Raw genomic sequence first — 15,549 nt, 5'->3', positions numbered from 1 at the left:
ATCGCACCACTTTATCACAGCCGACAGTTGTTCCCCTATCACAGCCGACATTTGTTCCCCTTTTGTAGCCATTATCTGGAGTACCAGAGCTACATACGCACATACACATACACGACACTTATCACACTCACAGCACCGTATTTTCAGTTTCCAGTTTTTAGCTTTTCATTCAGCACTTTTATTTTGGATAGCTGGACCTCATCAGTTGTATCATAGTTTGTCTTATAGGCCAGTTTTGGTCTTTAGAAGACGTTAATATAACTCTCTCTCTCTCTCTCTCTCTCTCTCTCTCTCTCTCTCTCTCTCTCTTCCCCCTTTGATTGTGCAATCACAATATCTTCTCTCCTGACATTGGGTCTTGGGCCTCATTTTCCCCTATCTTGGCATTCATTTTTCTTTCCTTTTAGCTAAGGTATTTTTACCATTTAGCATCATTTATTACTCCACAAGTTTATTGTTTCCATGTTAGGTAGACGATTACATTGGCAATGGTGCCTACAGCACTTGATGGTCAGCATAGGATGATTCATAGATCGAATACAAGCATGTTCCATGGACCAAATGGTTGATTCTCCTTTGTCTCTTCCAACGAAGGGGTGTGGAGTCTATCTTTACAATCAACTTCCATCTTGGTTCTCAACACCACCCAAAGTCCAACATCAAATCTTTCTCCACCTTCAGTATCAACATCCATGGTCAAGAGGGGTTTCTACCCTTCATTAGTATTTGCAAGTTTTGGCATTATCTTCGGCATTGGCCTCCCTTGTTATATCTACCCTTTGCGTTGCATGATTATCATCTTTGTAAAAAAGCGCTCGAACAAGTGAACAATTTTCCCACGAGGGACACTACCCAAGGAGCACCTTGCTACATGCACATTCTCATCATGTAGTGTTCCTCTTTGCATCTCATAATACAAAGCACATTTGAGCACCATCCTCACATAGTACCTTGAGCTGATTCTACTGGTAGTTTTATCAACACGATATCCCCATATCCTTTTGTTGAGAAACCACTTCTTTCATATATCCACCTCAGTTAGGGTTTCGCATTGATAGCCCCAAAAAGGATTGGCGCCCTCATTTTGAGCACCTTATTATTGGGTGCCCACATACTGGTGCACCATCCTGGACAACTAAGGCCTATAAATAAGCCACCTCTCCCCTCATTTATTGACCTCTTCAATCATTCTCCACCACTCTTCTTCACTCATTCAAGATGGGAGACAGGGTTCTAGGCTCGCGTTTGCAACATCTAGGGGATCTCCACCGGCAAGCATCAATTTCCACACACCTGGCATCACCCTAGCATCTACATTTAGCAGTCTGGAGGTCTTCTCCCAACTTGGCATCAGCATTCTTCATCCAGGCAATAGTCTCCACACAATTGGCATCATCCACACCTTCTCAAGCATTTGCGTTTGCAGCCTAGGGACACCACATATAACTAGCATCAGCATCTTTATCTAGACATCAGTATCCAAACTGTGCTCCTTGCATTTGATAGCTCCCACACATCTAGGCATTTGTGTTTTGCAGCCTGGCCCACCTCTTGGTATCAGAGGACTATGTTTCACTCCCTTGACAATTGTCCTTCATCTTCAAGTTACTTCGATATCCCACTACCTAAATGACTATGTTTCGCTCCCTTCACTATGTAGATTTCCCACATGTTGTTGCTTGATTCAAAGAGGAAAATGCAGTCATATTTTGAGCTTCGGCTCTATTGTATTAACTTTTCTTCATATAGCATGATTCAATACTTCATCACCTTGTTCTTTTGTGTTTCTAAGTTTCTCTTCTCTCTCAGCATTTGCCATATACACTGTGTTTCTCCCCATAAACCCTACTATCTCTTTGCGTTTATCGCATATTTTGGCATGGTATCAAAGCATAGGAGCTCAAAGAGCTAAACATCTTGTTCCTCAAGAAGATAAAGACAAGTTGCAGGTTCGGCACCATCTACTGATTTTCCCCTTCATTTTGCTACATCATTAGGAGATAGAGATACCTTTCTCTTCCTCTCCCTCCCACCCTCCCTTTTACAAGTTGATAATCCAATGCTATGACTTCTCCACATGCACATGGACAAACCACGTGGTGCTCCTCTTCCACATCATTGAATCCCCCCACCGATGCTTGCTGATATGAGCCTTTGCTCCCTGCACCGCCAGAGTATATCCATTTACCCCCAAGCACTCATTGTGCCACCTCTCCCTTCTGGGCCGCAAAGTTTATTCGGCACTGGCTTTCAAATTTTTATACTCAAGGCAATAAGACGCATCCAATGCGCACTAAGACCTTTTAAGCCAAAGGATGATCACTTGGTAACTTAACCTTCTTGCGACCACCCCCATGCCATACAAAGGTTGCTTCCACTTCTTCTAGGGTTTTAGAAATACCACCTCGACAGCCCGCAGTTCCCAAATCTGCTCCACCGAGAGACAGTGATTGTTGACTATTGTCCCTTCGGCAATCCGCTCCTTCAAGAGACAATGGTTGTTTAACTCCTTCCATTACTTCGACTCTACAATCCACACCATTGAGAGCCACTGATTGTTGCCTGTCAACATGAACCTCACCTTTCCCCACCTTCAACAACTCAAGTTCGAGAGGCCACCTCTGGGAGTTCTTCGACATCTTTAGCACCCCAGATACCAGCACTTCCTTTGTCATCAGATGATTCTGAGTGCATGATCCACGAGTTCTTAGATTCTCCCTCTCACAGAGGGGGGTATTCTTTCCACACCCTCCGAGGGGGGCTCTACTTCTTCTTCGACTTTTGAGGGGGGCCCTCCATCTACACCCTCAAGGAGGGTACCTACTCATCATGAAGTTCTTCACCCACCATTTACTCTTTAGGGATGACTCTCTTCGAGCAATCATTTCTCCTCTTCAAGTACTACTTAGATCAGGACCTTGGAGGTTCAGCCGCGACTTAGTGACAAGGCCTTTGAATTCCTTCTAGCATGGAGTTACGGAGCTAGTGGCTTCTCTCCCATTGCAAAGGCATTGATTTATCCCTACAATGATATAAAAAGAGTTAGCAAAGATAGCATGTGTACCTTGGTCCTTGTGAGAATGTCAAAACCCCCTCACTAAGTCAAATTTAAGTTACAAAGCGAAGCAAGTTGTCACCAAGTAGTGATACTTTTTGTAATTACTTTCCTTTTTTACTTATATAAATATTTTATTTTTCTTTTCTTTAGTTGTTATTGCTCTTTACCCCCCAGAGTTCTCTTGAATTAAGTTGGGATCTTTGCATGGCCAAAAGAGGCAACCATTGGGACAAAGTGGACTAATGGTTTGTTTGAGCCTTGGGACCCGTTCCATATTGAATGGGCGCTGAAGAATACAATGCCAATGGTTTGGGATTGTATGCTTAGCCACTGAAGATGGTGCAAGACAATGAGCCTGGCCAAGACAGAAGATGCACATGTGACAATGCTCATGGAATAAAAATCACAATAACTGAGCCACATTACACTTTTTGATGTGGTTGCAATGATAAAAGTTGCTCATAACAACTTGAGGAATTGAGGGGTTGCCATCCCTAAAATTTAGGGAGTTACTATTTTTGGACCCTGAAATCTGTTCGTGTCAATATCTTCGTTTTTCACAAGGATTAATTCTCTAGTCTGTGCCGAGGTCAAATTTTGCACCGATCAAAGAAAGTGTTGATCACGCCACACATGAACACGGTTTTCAGCTCTGATTTAGTGTTGTTTGTGGGACCATTTTACTGTTGGAATGATGCCAGGGTCAAAGGATTTATAGTCCAACTGGTACAGAACAGATCTGGAATGGAATAAGGCTAAGAACAAGTCAAGAAACATGTAAAAACAGTAAATACAGAGTTTTGCACATTGCAATTCTGCACTTGAATTATTGAGTTATGCTCACAGAAAGTGTTTTCCTACTTGGGATGTTGTTCTAGATATGCTGGACAGTAAAAGCAATAAATACAGAGTTTGGCAAATTGCAATTCTGCACTTAAATTATAGAGTTATGCTCACAAAAAATGTTTTCCTCCTTGGGATGTTGTTTTGGATATGCTGTACTGTCCTTATGCAGCTGAAATTTGCTCAGAAAAGATGAAAGCCAACTGTTCACATGTTTTGTACTTTGGAACATTTCATTTTTGTAACTATCCATCTTTTAATTGATAAAGAAATACCGAAAGGGGCGTCGGATTTCGAGGTCAATCTGGTGGAGTGAGGGAGTGAGGTCTCCGTTTGTGTATGTGAAAAGACCAGGTATTAATTGAAGGGACTACCACTTTATGTGAGTCATAGACCAGTTACACAAGGTGTGAGAACTCTTAACACACAGAAGAGTACAAGGGCCAATCTACCCATGAGGAATGACACACTATTTTTCCACAGGGCAAGTACATTGGGCCTCCACATGATTCTTGACACTAATTGTATCTTGGTTTGTGAAGATCACCAAAAAGGCATTTAGACTGAGCATTTGCAATCTCTTGCTCCACAGAACATGTTACTTTACATCCATGATGGAGAAGGCAAAAGCAATGGCTGCACATGAAAGATGGGCAGATTGACTGGAGTGATAAAAAGGTTTCAGCAAACGGTTTTCTTTTTTATGTATGGGCCTTTTTATTTTCTTTTTTTTTTTTGGGTGGGGGAAGGCTGGTGGCAAGGGGTGTATGGTAGCATGGGGCATGTGGTCGCATGGTGCAGCCACCACTTTTGCATCTATAAGAATGATGGACTAGCAACATACCATTTCATAAACATGTAAGAGGAGCCATCAACATTCATTAATCTATCTATCATCGATCAAGATTCTCTTAGTATTCTATCTTGCCCTGTTTCACATGATTACTTCCTTGGCTTGTCATACTTTTTTATGGTGCCAAAAAGCATCATCCCCGAATTTGTGTTTCATTTCACACACTACACACTTTTTTGTTTCATAAGCACCATGCATGCAATCCTATACAAGGAAACAAATATTATTTCTGTAATAAAAATGCCCCAACTCGTGTTTCCTATACAAATTTGAGATCTCTTCAGGCAAAGGCATGTTATCTGCGGCATTAACCAGATATTCATCACTTCAAAGACTGACCAAATCTAAGAGTCTGTGTAGGGAAATGATTTCCAATACAATTTTGCCTCTGAATCAAGTCTCCTGAGCTAAGCCTATGGTCTACCAACACTCCATGCTGGGGTCCCAAAAAATCTTATTACTATTTCTCAGACAGAACATACAGACTGAACTCACCGCGGTTAGAGGGAGTTGCAGCCATATCAAAAATATGAGCTTAGCATGATAGTAGCCCGGAAACCTACAATACAGAAACTTGTGAGAAAGCAATAACTGCATCAATAAATGTAGAACGTCTAAAGGCTTTTGTAAACTCCTAAAACTGCAGAATTCATTTGAAGATGCATACAGCACACAAACTGGTCTAGAAACTATGACCAAAATGTAGCATCATACGAATCCTCTTCGGACCACCCTACTGATTTAAGAATTCTTTTAGACCATAGACCATCATAAACTGGAACTCAAAAAGCGTTTCCAGCCACTAATCTACTCCTGCTGCAATTTTGATAAGTGCAAGCATGACTATCATGATTTTAATGCAACAGAATGCAAAGAAGTAATAGTTAATAGCTGTGCATGTTTAATAGGGCACAAATCTCAGTGTTTTTTCACTGGAAGAAGGGTGGGATAAACACAGCAAAAACTTGAACACATTTTAGCTGACAGACCTTTAGAAAATAACAGCATACCAGAATAGAAGCTTGTCTGAGAAAATCTCCACAAAATTGAAACAGCCATACACTGGACCAAAAGCCAAATTATCAGTTGAAAATCCCTCCCGCCATCTGTTCTTGTCAGTTAAAAGTGCAAATTTAGCTGCAAGCAATATAGAAAAAATCTAAGAGGGCAGTACAATGGGTCCTCTTTGAAAGAGGTGAAACATACCACTGTTAGATGGGCTGAATTATTTTAAGAGAACATGGACAAGAAGTGAGTAGAGGTGATTCAGAAACAAGATGACGAAACATATATGGAAACAGGAATATTCTTCCCTTAAGTGACTTCAATGCACACATATGCACTCTCTAGATTGACATGTACCAATTGGAACTTGGAAGGTCACGGTCATTCACAAGCAACATACAAATCAAACATGGGCTAAATCCTACATGTGCAATCTTCAATATACACCAATTGGCCTGGGCCTAGAAGAGCTAAGATTACGCTAAGGGAACAAAACACTAATACAAAGACATTTTCAACACTTGACAAGACAAAATGAAAATCAGTGTGAGACTGATTTGTGCCACCTAGCAAGCATGTGCCAAGGCGGCATGGAATGTGATTATTCGCCTCCCTTTTCAAGGGGAACCAAGCACAATCAATTTTGCAACACAAAGTCATGCATTTATTGCCAAGTTTATGGTTAATGATCTGCAACTTGGTGAGCCTTGGAATTCCCCTTCATATATTCCATATTCTAGACTACTACAAAGGCTTCCGATTGTTGGAATTCATGTTAAGATAAAAAAGTTACATTAACATCAGTATGCAAAATTGCCAAGTTTATGGTTTATGACCTATAACTTGGTGAGCCTTGGAAGTCCCCTTCGTATATTCCATATTCTAGACTAATACAAAGGCTTCCATTTATTAAAATTCATATTAAGCTAAAAAAGTTGCAATAACATCAGTATGTCAATCAGATCGTTTTTTAATCAGCTTGAAAACTCAAAATGCTACATGTCATGGGAATGTGAAATTTTGAGATGTTTTAATCTTGTCAATAACATTTGATTAAATTATTAATCAAATGTGCAAGGTGGTTTAGCACACGTGATGCACATGGCAGTTATTTCACGGTAACAAGCCAAGGACCGAAAGATGCAGTGGGTGCCAAAGGCAAAAGTTGTAATAAGTTATGTCTAACAGGTACTAGGTGATACCCAGTGTCACAATTGGGCTTTAGACCAGTTTATCGACCATTAATATCAATGGTGACATTAGAGACTAGGCATTAATTAATTAATTAATGACGGTGCACAAGGATACTTGGAAGACAAATTGGCCTAGCCAATTTAATTATTGGTTGGCCAAATTAATTTTCTAAGCACTAGAATAATTATATTCTGAAAATTAATTTAATAATGCTAAAAAATGGAATTAGAAGGCTGCCTCTTGGCAAAACTTGCCCGTGCAAGTAGCAAAAACGTTTTTAGGGGCTGATCAAAGTCTATTCCAAACATTGTGAGAGAGAAGGAGGTTGTTAGAGAGCAAGGAGATGCTGCTCATGTGATTTGCAACCACCATGGGCTAGTCCTACAGCAAATGACAGCAATTTGAACCCTCTAGGAGCAAGTGACAACAGCCCAAGGTCCTTCTAGTGCAAGTGACAACATACAAGAGAGGTAACACTCTTTCTGGTGGTCCTAGGCTGCAAATGACAGCTTCCATGGCTGTTTGAGCAGGGCAACAATAGTTTTTCAGCATTTCTCGCGATGAAACTCTGAAATTTCTCTCACTACAGCATTCTCTCTCATCCCACGGCCATCTCTCAAGTTATCTCAACATTTTTCAATAGGTTGAGCCCTCAAAGAAAGAGATTTCAATCAATCTCATCAGTAAACCCTAATTTACAATAAAAATTAGAGTTTTGACAGCCACCTCAGGATGCATGCTCAGAATTGAGGGCCTAAGACTTGAATTCCAACAACTGGAATTGAAGAATTTCAAGGAGATTTGAGAGGCCAGCCAGCCAATATCAGATTTGGGGCTGAATTTGTCTTTCAAGGAGCGGGGTGAAGGCCAATCCCCAAGCAAACCAAGGGGCAAATTGGTGTGGCGGCTTACTGGTCAGTTTTGACAACAAGAGGCACTTGGATTAGCGGAGGAGGTCAGAGGATCTCAGTCGTACTCCTTCCATTTGCAATAAAAGATAAAGAAATACCGCAAGGGGTGCCAATTTTGGGGCCAACAAGGTGTTCAATGTCCAAGATTAAAGTGGTAAAGTGTACATTTTCAATTTACAAAAATTTTATGCTTGCTATAATTAGTGCTTAATCAGGTTATTTACCACCCTACCCAAGGAGGAAGGCTAGTTTCACTACAAAGTTTTTGGTGTCCCATAAGCAAACCCACAAACTTTGGTTGGTTCTTGATCTATAAATAAGTGAGCTGCATAGTCACTTGCATCCCTCATTAGTTCATTGCCCTCCATCAGCTGATAGCTGATTACTACTACTGTCTACACCCTCCCAGGAGATATCTCACGTCATGGTGTGTTGTCCAATCCTCCTTCAGCCTCGCAACATGAGCCATGCCCTACAACCTACATTTGCTGGTCACAACCTGTCCATTGTCTACACCATCTCTAGAGCATCCAGCAGCTGTCACATCAATTAAGAGACTGCATTTTGTGACTTATCACTAGTATTTTTGCAGGCCACCTAGCAGCTGGCGTCATCAGTCCAGCTGTCACCCAGCTTGAAGGAGCTGCGTTTTTGCTGGCAGCCTGCATTTTCCTCAGTCAGCAGGCCACCCTGCTGTGCCCAGCTCAGATCAGCCTGGTCTGGACACTTTACTCTGCGTTTACAGCAGCCGATCGCTTTTGCAGACCGCCTGCTGCATTTCAGGATTTTTTCAAGGTACAACACACTCTTGGAGTTGTCACAGTTTCCTCTCCCAACTCATCTCTACCCCAATCCACCCAACAGACTAAGGTTCAAGGTTCATTATATTCAAATTAGCATAGTCTGTTTGATTGTTCATTCTCATTCACCCTGAGTGCTCTTCAGCTTTTAGTTCTACTATGTTCATTGTGTTACTGTCATACACTTTATCTTCTTTGTTTGAGTATTTCTTTACATAGCATCAGAGCTAGGTTTACTTTGAAGATACCTAAGCCTTGATATGAAAGCTTGACATTGAAGAGAAAAGAAAAGGAAATAGCCAAGGGCTCTCATATTTACATTTCCTTGGCATAGACCCTCTACTCTTCCCTCCACAGCTCTATGATATTGTGCCTGGATCTAAGCTTGCATCCAAGTCTCCTTGCACCACTAATGTCAAAGGCTCTGTGGAGGGAGGGGTGGCAGGCTTGAGGACCATAACTAGCTGGTAATCTTTGACCAAATGAGGAGAATTTTCAGTAGCAACCCGGCCAACTGTCTTCATCCATGACTTACTTTTTTCAGCTCTTTTTTATGTACTTCTTCTGCAGTGGTCATAATATGGTGTGCTTCTCATTTTGTCTTTACTTGTGCAATACAGCAATTTAAGTAATGCTTTTGAAGTGGCTTTGTATGCTTGTCATGTCTCTATTTCAGGAATCAGAAAAATGAGTGATATTTGTTTGCCTCTACACTTGTTCCTAACCTCTTCTCTTCCTATTTTGTTCCCCATTGCATTCCACATTCCCCATTCCATGTTGCTATGTCCTGAGTAGAATTATGGTGACCAGTGTTAAAGATGACATAGCAATGTGCTAGTGGGACCGAGAAACAAACATCACTACAGGCAGTGCAAAACACTGGCGATGGGAGGAGTACTGCATTACCTCATCAGATCAGATTAAAATGCCAAGGAATCCTTGCTGCAGCAACCATCAAGTGCTGTTCCATTTCTCAGCCCACAACAGGATCGGAATCTAGTTAGTCATCCTAGACTTAAAGGCACAATTAGCACTAAAGCTTTCACTAGCTGGATCTGTATTCAGTAATCCCTAGATACACTATTCATCCCTAGACATGCAGCAGGGTATAATTAGCATCTAGGGTTGCCAAAGAATCACAACAATGAGCCATTAAACCAACATTTTTCTAGAAGAATGTAGGTTCCCATAGCAAGAGGATCAAAATGTAATAAACAGAAGCCAAATAATCATGACAAAATAAACCTTTTGTTCCTTACAAAGACCATGATTGCACTGAAATAAAGTCCATACTGCTGCATTTTGTTACAACAAGCAGTGATGACATGGAGAATGAAAGGAAGACATTCTAGGCATGGTCAAGACAAGGAAATTTTGCTTTTATTCATGCATGGGTGGATCCCAAGAGTCCGCTCATTTTGAGAAAACAACGAAGCTCTTCCTGCAAAGTTGCTGAAGCTAAAGTCACACATATTCAGCAACTTAAATGTGAGGGTAAAGTAAGAGACTTCCTCCAATGTCAGAAAGGGCTATTTGCTGTGTTCCAAAAAGAGCATCTGTCATGCACATGACATTGCATAGACATGAAGTGGCTTAAGGCCAACCTAAAGTTTCTTGCCAATGGGGCATGCAATGGAACTTTTCTATTCAAAACCATTTAGGGATGCATACGAGCATTTACAGGTGTTTACTATCTCCTCCTCCACATCCCTACTCCCCCCCACCCCACTGGGGCACCCTGCTCCACCCCTCCCTCCACTGAAATTATGCAGATGGCTTACCTGTCCAGTAATTCAACCAGTGATCTTGCTCCAATTTGTTCTTCAATTCAATTGCTTTGAATGAAGAGTATACTGGAAATGCCAACCCCCCAACAACACTGTACAAAGAAAGATGGCAAGAATAAACTCTAGGTGCTTAATCCAAAATATCCCAGTTTCAGCAACCAGAAAGGGAAGAAGATGATAATGCAAGAATAAAGTTTGGATAAAAATGCTGACTCACATATATCCACATTCCACATAGTCAGTTTAGGTATATAATTAAGGAGGAGGAGCAAGCACAAATCTACAAGCTCTCTCCAAAAATTGTCAAACCTTCAGTTCTTCAATCATGTTAGAAAAATGGCTCAAAGAATTAAGTGTAAAGTACTTTGTGATCCTACACATGATTATGATGCTACATACCATGCCCATCGAGCAAAAACCTTTGATCCTAGGGGTGAGAAAAGCAAGCGAATAGCAACCTGCATATGGGATCCAAAAGCTTGTAAAAGTTAATAGTTTCTAGTGCAGCACAAGCATCTAAAGTTCTAAACTTGTAATTCCCATATGACAATCTGGCATATCCACGTACTAGAAAGTACACAGTGAAACAAACTTTGGCTCAATGAGCAAGCTGCAAGAAATTAATTACTGCCATGTGTTTACTTAAGCAAGGCTACTATCCACTTCAGCTAAAGCTTTACATTGGAAGAGTACCTCAAGTTATATCAAACGTCTGATAGAGAACACATTCTTTTAACTGCAAATTTACCTACACAAACAGCTCCATTTCATTCAAAAGCATAGACCACATTCTGCATCTTCCTTGCATGTTCAATATGTACAGATTCAAATGACATAGTTTTCAAATATCCTTGGATGTTTGCCCATTCCTCTGGCCTGGCATTAGACAACAAATCCATTGTTAAGCATGCTATTGTCCTGTCCATGAGATAGCATCTTTCCTAGTCCGCACTTTCAAAGACTTTCTATTCTTTCTTCCCTGAACATACAAACCCCTGCTCCTCCTGCTTGAATCTGCAACAGCATTTATCAACAAACACAGCTGTCTGGTTCTGCCTTTGACAGCCATGTGATTGCATGTGTTAAATGAAAGGCTAAACATGAGCCATGAGCATGGAAGTAATACTTGCAATAAATTAAAACCTTGGATCTTTGAAAGAGGTGAATAAGCTTATTTGGAATCTAATTACAAGGGTTCATACAAAATTTATGTGCTACATGATTGTGCAAGTTCAAAGAACAGGATGAAAAGAATCATGAGGTTTAGGGAGTGTTTCCCAAGGAAGAGAAGAAATCTTAAGGTGAGTTCACACCAAATTTATGTGCTATATGATTGTGCAAGTTCAAAGAAACTTGGAAAGAATTCTGAAGTTGAAGGAATGTTTCCCAAGGAAGAGAACCAAACTTAATAAGATTTTCCTAAGAAAATTTGCAAGACTTTGTTAGCTTCAGGAGTGTTTCCCAAGGAAAAGAACCGATCTTAAGGGGAATTTCCTAAAACCTTGAAGATTTGAGCCAAAGTTATACATAGTGACCTATCAACTTCGGACTAGATGGATTTGTAAAATTTAAAGAGGCAATCCCGTATTGGATTGTTACGAGCGACACATCCACATCTGGTTTATGATACTTTCACTAGACCCAAAGTTAAGTTGGAAAGAGGAATTATTGGAAATCATAGAGGAGATAGACAGTGAACACAAAATAATAACCAAAATGTAAGCTCTCAAGTGAGGTGAGGCTCTCTGACTCACTCCTTGCTTGCACCTCAAGATCTCTTACACCATTAAGAATTGTGATGCTTTCTTTTTGGTTTTTGGGGTGGGGGGGTGCCTGGGCACAAGCATCCGTAGCCATCACTTACAAGTTGCAATTCTATACTCCAAAACCCCCTCATCAAGATCGATCTCCTTCACGTCTTATCCATGCTGCAAATGCATTCCAAAGAAAATCCAAAGAGAGGAGAACTCCTTCAGCTATTACCAGCAAAGAAAGACCACTAAAGCCAGGCATCACTACAGTAGTTTTTTAATGGCATGGAGCTGCTTGTGCTACAGACATTGCCTCAGACAGGTATAGCCAGCAGAAAGCTCACAAGGAACAGCACATTCACTTATAGATGAAGGTTGAGGGCACCTGCATGAGGCTCAAGCAGAAGCACAATGAGCAAGCAGCACTTCAAGCTAAGTTGGTATAAGCAACAACTTCACGTAGGATACCTTGCAGGTTTTAGCCTACAAGTTGACCTGAATCCAGAAGGACTCAAAGTCAATAGTGCAGCGAAAGTCTTCAATTAGTAAGTATGACAATAGCGTTGATCCTTCCTTGGTTAGTGTTTATTTGTATCAATTTTTACATATCTTCTGGCACGTGATTGGACAGATGCATTTCATTACTCAAAATTCACCCTATGGATACTAAGTGTAGTCAATAGTAGCACAATCAATCACATGCTTAGTGAGCAATGGTAATTCTGTAGATCCCCAGAATATATACCAGTCAATCTCCAGTGAACCAAGTTCTCAATATTGCAATCTTGACAAACCTTGGCAGCGTCAATCAGACACGGGTGTTAGATTCACAGAGTTTTGCAGCAGTGCATGGAAGGAGTATAATTCAGTGCACTCCTGTTTATGTATAGCACTCCCGGGGGAACTTATGATGTTGCAAGTATGCAAGAATATGAACAGAACATTCAAGTTCGTTGTTTTTGCAACACACTTGTCTTTTCGACTAATGAGCAAACCTCTTGGTACGTACAAGGTTCATACCCATGGATACATCATTACTTCAACGGATGTTGGCTAGACCACCTTCAGTATGAAGGCAACCGGGACATCCCACAGACTGCTCACAGCATGCATTCATTATGGATTGTTGAGGGGTGACAAAGGACTGTGATAGTCCTAACTGCATTAATATGGATTTCCCATACTCAAGGCATTTATACTTGGTTTGGCTTCCTAAGTGTAAAGGCTCTGACAGCAACGCCAGGGCAATCAACTACTTTGCCATTCGTGCAGTGCTCCGAGGGAAGGGCGAACTAGTTGCTTACACCTCCAAAGACCCCCTTAACATGATTACATTCTCATGCTCTACAACGAAGTTCATCAAAAAGAATGTCCGGTACCCATGTTGGCCACAGCACTGGCAGGTTGCAGGGTTAAATCGATGCAATTGTGTTGCTGTATGACATGTACATGTGCAGAAAAGCAATGAAAAGCAATGTGGATGAAACACCGGTTTCGATTATACGAAACAGACCTCGTCGTTCAGTATCCACAGCACGCCATGATTCCGGACGACTTTCTAATAGTATAGCTGCATTTCCATATTTTTTCCATCCAAACAAGAAACCGGAAGTTATAAACTGCATTCAAATAAGAAATGGAGGAGGCTTACCTCGCCAGCTAGCGAAGAACTTAGAAGAGCCATTTGCAGGGGACTGGCGCACCATGGGGACACGCAGGACTTGTGAAAGAAGAAGGAGAAGCAGCAGCACAAGGAGAAGATCGCGCGATCTGCGTGAATGAGCGCAGTGCGAAGTTTCTGAGGGCTGTTTCTTTTCCAGTAGAGATATTTACATATTGCGGTCACTGCAGGTATAAATTGTTGTGTAAATCTGATGTCAAAAAATATTGCCGAAACTTGCATGCAATTCACGGCCGTTTCTATGGATGATGCTCGCTTGGACGGTAATACAATTGAGTCTAGTTTTTGCTTGTTCGAATCCAAGTCTTGTAGGCCTAATCTATTGGCATCTCATGTCTGAATATTTAATTCACCTATTGACTCAACCTTCATTGCGTACTTGAGTAGGTAGAATGATATGGATAAGTTTGTTACTCGTTGAATGTTCATGTGTGATCCCCATAAGACTAGTTATACTCAGTGATATGGCACAACATTGTGGTGCTCATCTCCAAGACAGTAATAAATATACTTTTGGGTTTTAGGATCTATTGTTGGTTATGGATTGTTGTATGCAGCAAATGGAAATCCACACTTGCATTTTCCATAGTTGCTATTACCAACTATATAACATGCATAATGATACCTATGAAGTTATTTTGCTAGGAGGAGGGCTCTTAGTTCCTGTGTTGAATTGCATCGACAAAACATATGTGCAAATCTCATTTATGAGCACTTAACATTGGTGGAGACGGCAGCCAACTCGCTTTTAGGAATTCTTGCTGTCAACCCACTTCTCATCCCCACCATGAGTAAAACCACCTCCCCTCATCCTCATCCAAGCTCTCCTCCTTTTGAGGATGCCTCTATGAACACAAAATTTTAAGTAATCAACAATCCTAGGTGAGCACTTAACATTGGTGGAGATGACGGGTAGAGTGCCTACACAATTCAAGTAAGGCACTCGAGAGTCAGCTTATACTACCCGATTAAATGCAAAGGCCTCAATGAATCCTTCATGTATTGTTGGGTCGGTCCATATAGAGTAGTACATTAGCTCAGGGAAAACACATATTGGGTACAATGCAAGAGTAATCAATCCTTCATAGTTGCCCATGTCCAAAGGATAAAGCCTTATTTCCCTTCACTCAACATCACAAATTCTGGACCCTTTGGGTTGAATTCTCAAGGGGGAGGTGCAGTGTAGAGAGCTTGGAAATGTTCTAAGGTCCGATGTTGGTCCATACAGAGTAGTATGGTAGCTCATGGAAAACACATATTGGCTACAATGCAAGAGTAATCAATCCTTCATAGTTGCCCATGTCCAAAGGATAAAGCCTTATTTCCCTTCAATCAACATCACAATTTGTGGACCCTCTAGGTCCAATTCTCAAGGGGGAGGTGTAGTGTGGAGAACCTGGGAATGTCCTAAGGTCCAACCTCTTAGATGGCAACCACTTAGGCTAAGTCTTGTCTTGGAAGATTGTAAGTACATGGATCTTGTTGTATCTGTTGAAAAGTTAGTATAAGGGAATAGACCTGCAAGACTAGCGAGCTGATTTGAGAAATCCTAGGTGAGCACTTAACAATATCAACCTCTGTTGTTGGCATGAAAAAGGATAGTGCTTGACAAAGTCATCAAAAGTTGCATATTGTTACACTATCCTTTTTGTTATAACCCAATTCA

The 15,549-nt window shown here is 41.1% G+C and overlaps 1 protein-coding gene across 3 annotated transcripts in view; it reads right to left on the bottom strand.

Annotated features, from left to right (window-relative positions):
* LOC148030877 (HVA22-like protein k) overlaps positions 1-14,037 on the bottom strand; it is a 66,242-nt gene extending 52,205 nt beyond the window's left edge. Inside the window, exons 1-5 of one of the 3 annotated variants that reach the window (XM_087684410.1) lie at positions 13,854-14,037; positions 10,851-10,909; positions 10,446-10,543; positions 5,765-5,816; positions 5,250-5,313 (exon numbers count right to left, since the gene is read on the bottom strand). In XM_087684410.1, coding sequence (XP_087540536.1) covers positions 5,250-5,313; positions 5,765-5,816; positions 10,446-10,543; positions 10,851-10,909; positions 13,854-13,886 — 306 coding nt within the window. In that variant the 5' untranslated portion in view covers positions 13,887-14,037. The remainder of the gene's footprint in view (positions 1-5,249; positions 5,314-5,764; positions 5,817-10,445; positions 10,544-10,850; positions 10,910-13,853) is intronic. The other 2 variants (XM_087684411.1, XM_087684412.1) reach the window with 2 other exon arrangements.
* Positions 14,038-15,549: the final 1,512 nt, after the last annotated feature.

The sequence above is a fragment of the Lygodium microphyllum genome, chromosome 9 (assembly GCF_053477565.2).
Source record: "Lygodium microphyllum isolate KBCC chromosome 9, Lygodium_microphyllum_v1.1.10, whole genome shotgun sequence".
Taxonomy (NCBI): Eukaryota; Viridiplantae; Streptophyta; class Polypodiopsida; order Schizaeales; family Lygodiaceae; genus Lygodium; species Lygodium microphyllum.
This window is presented reverse-complemented; position numbering and strand designations above follow the sequence as displayed.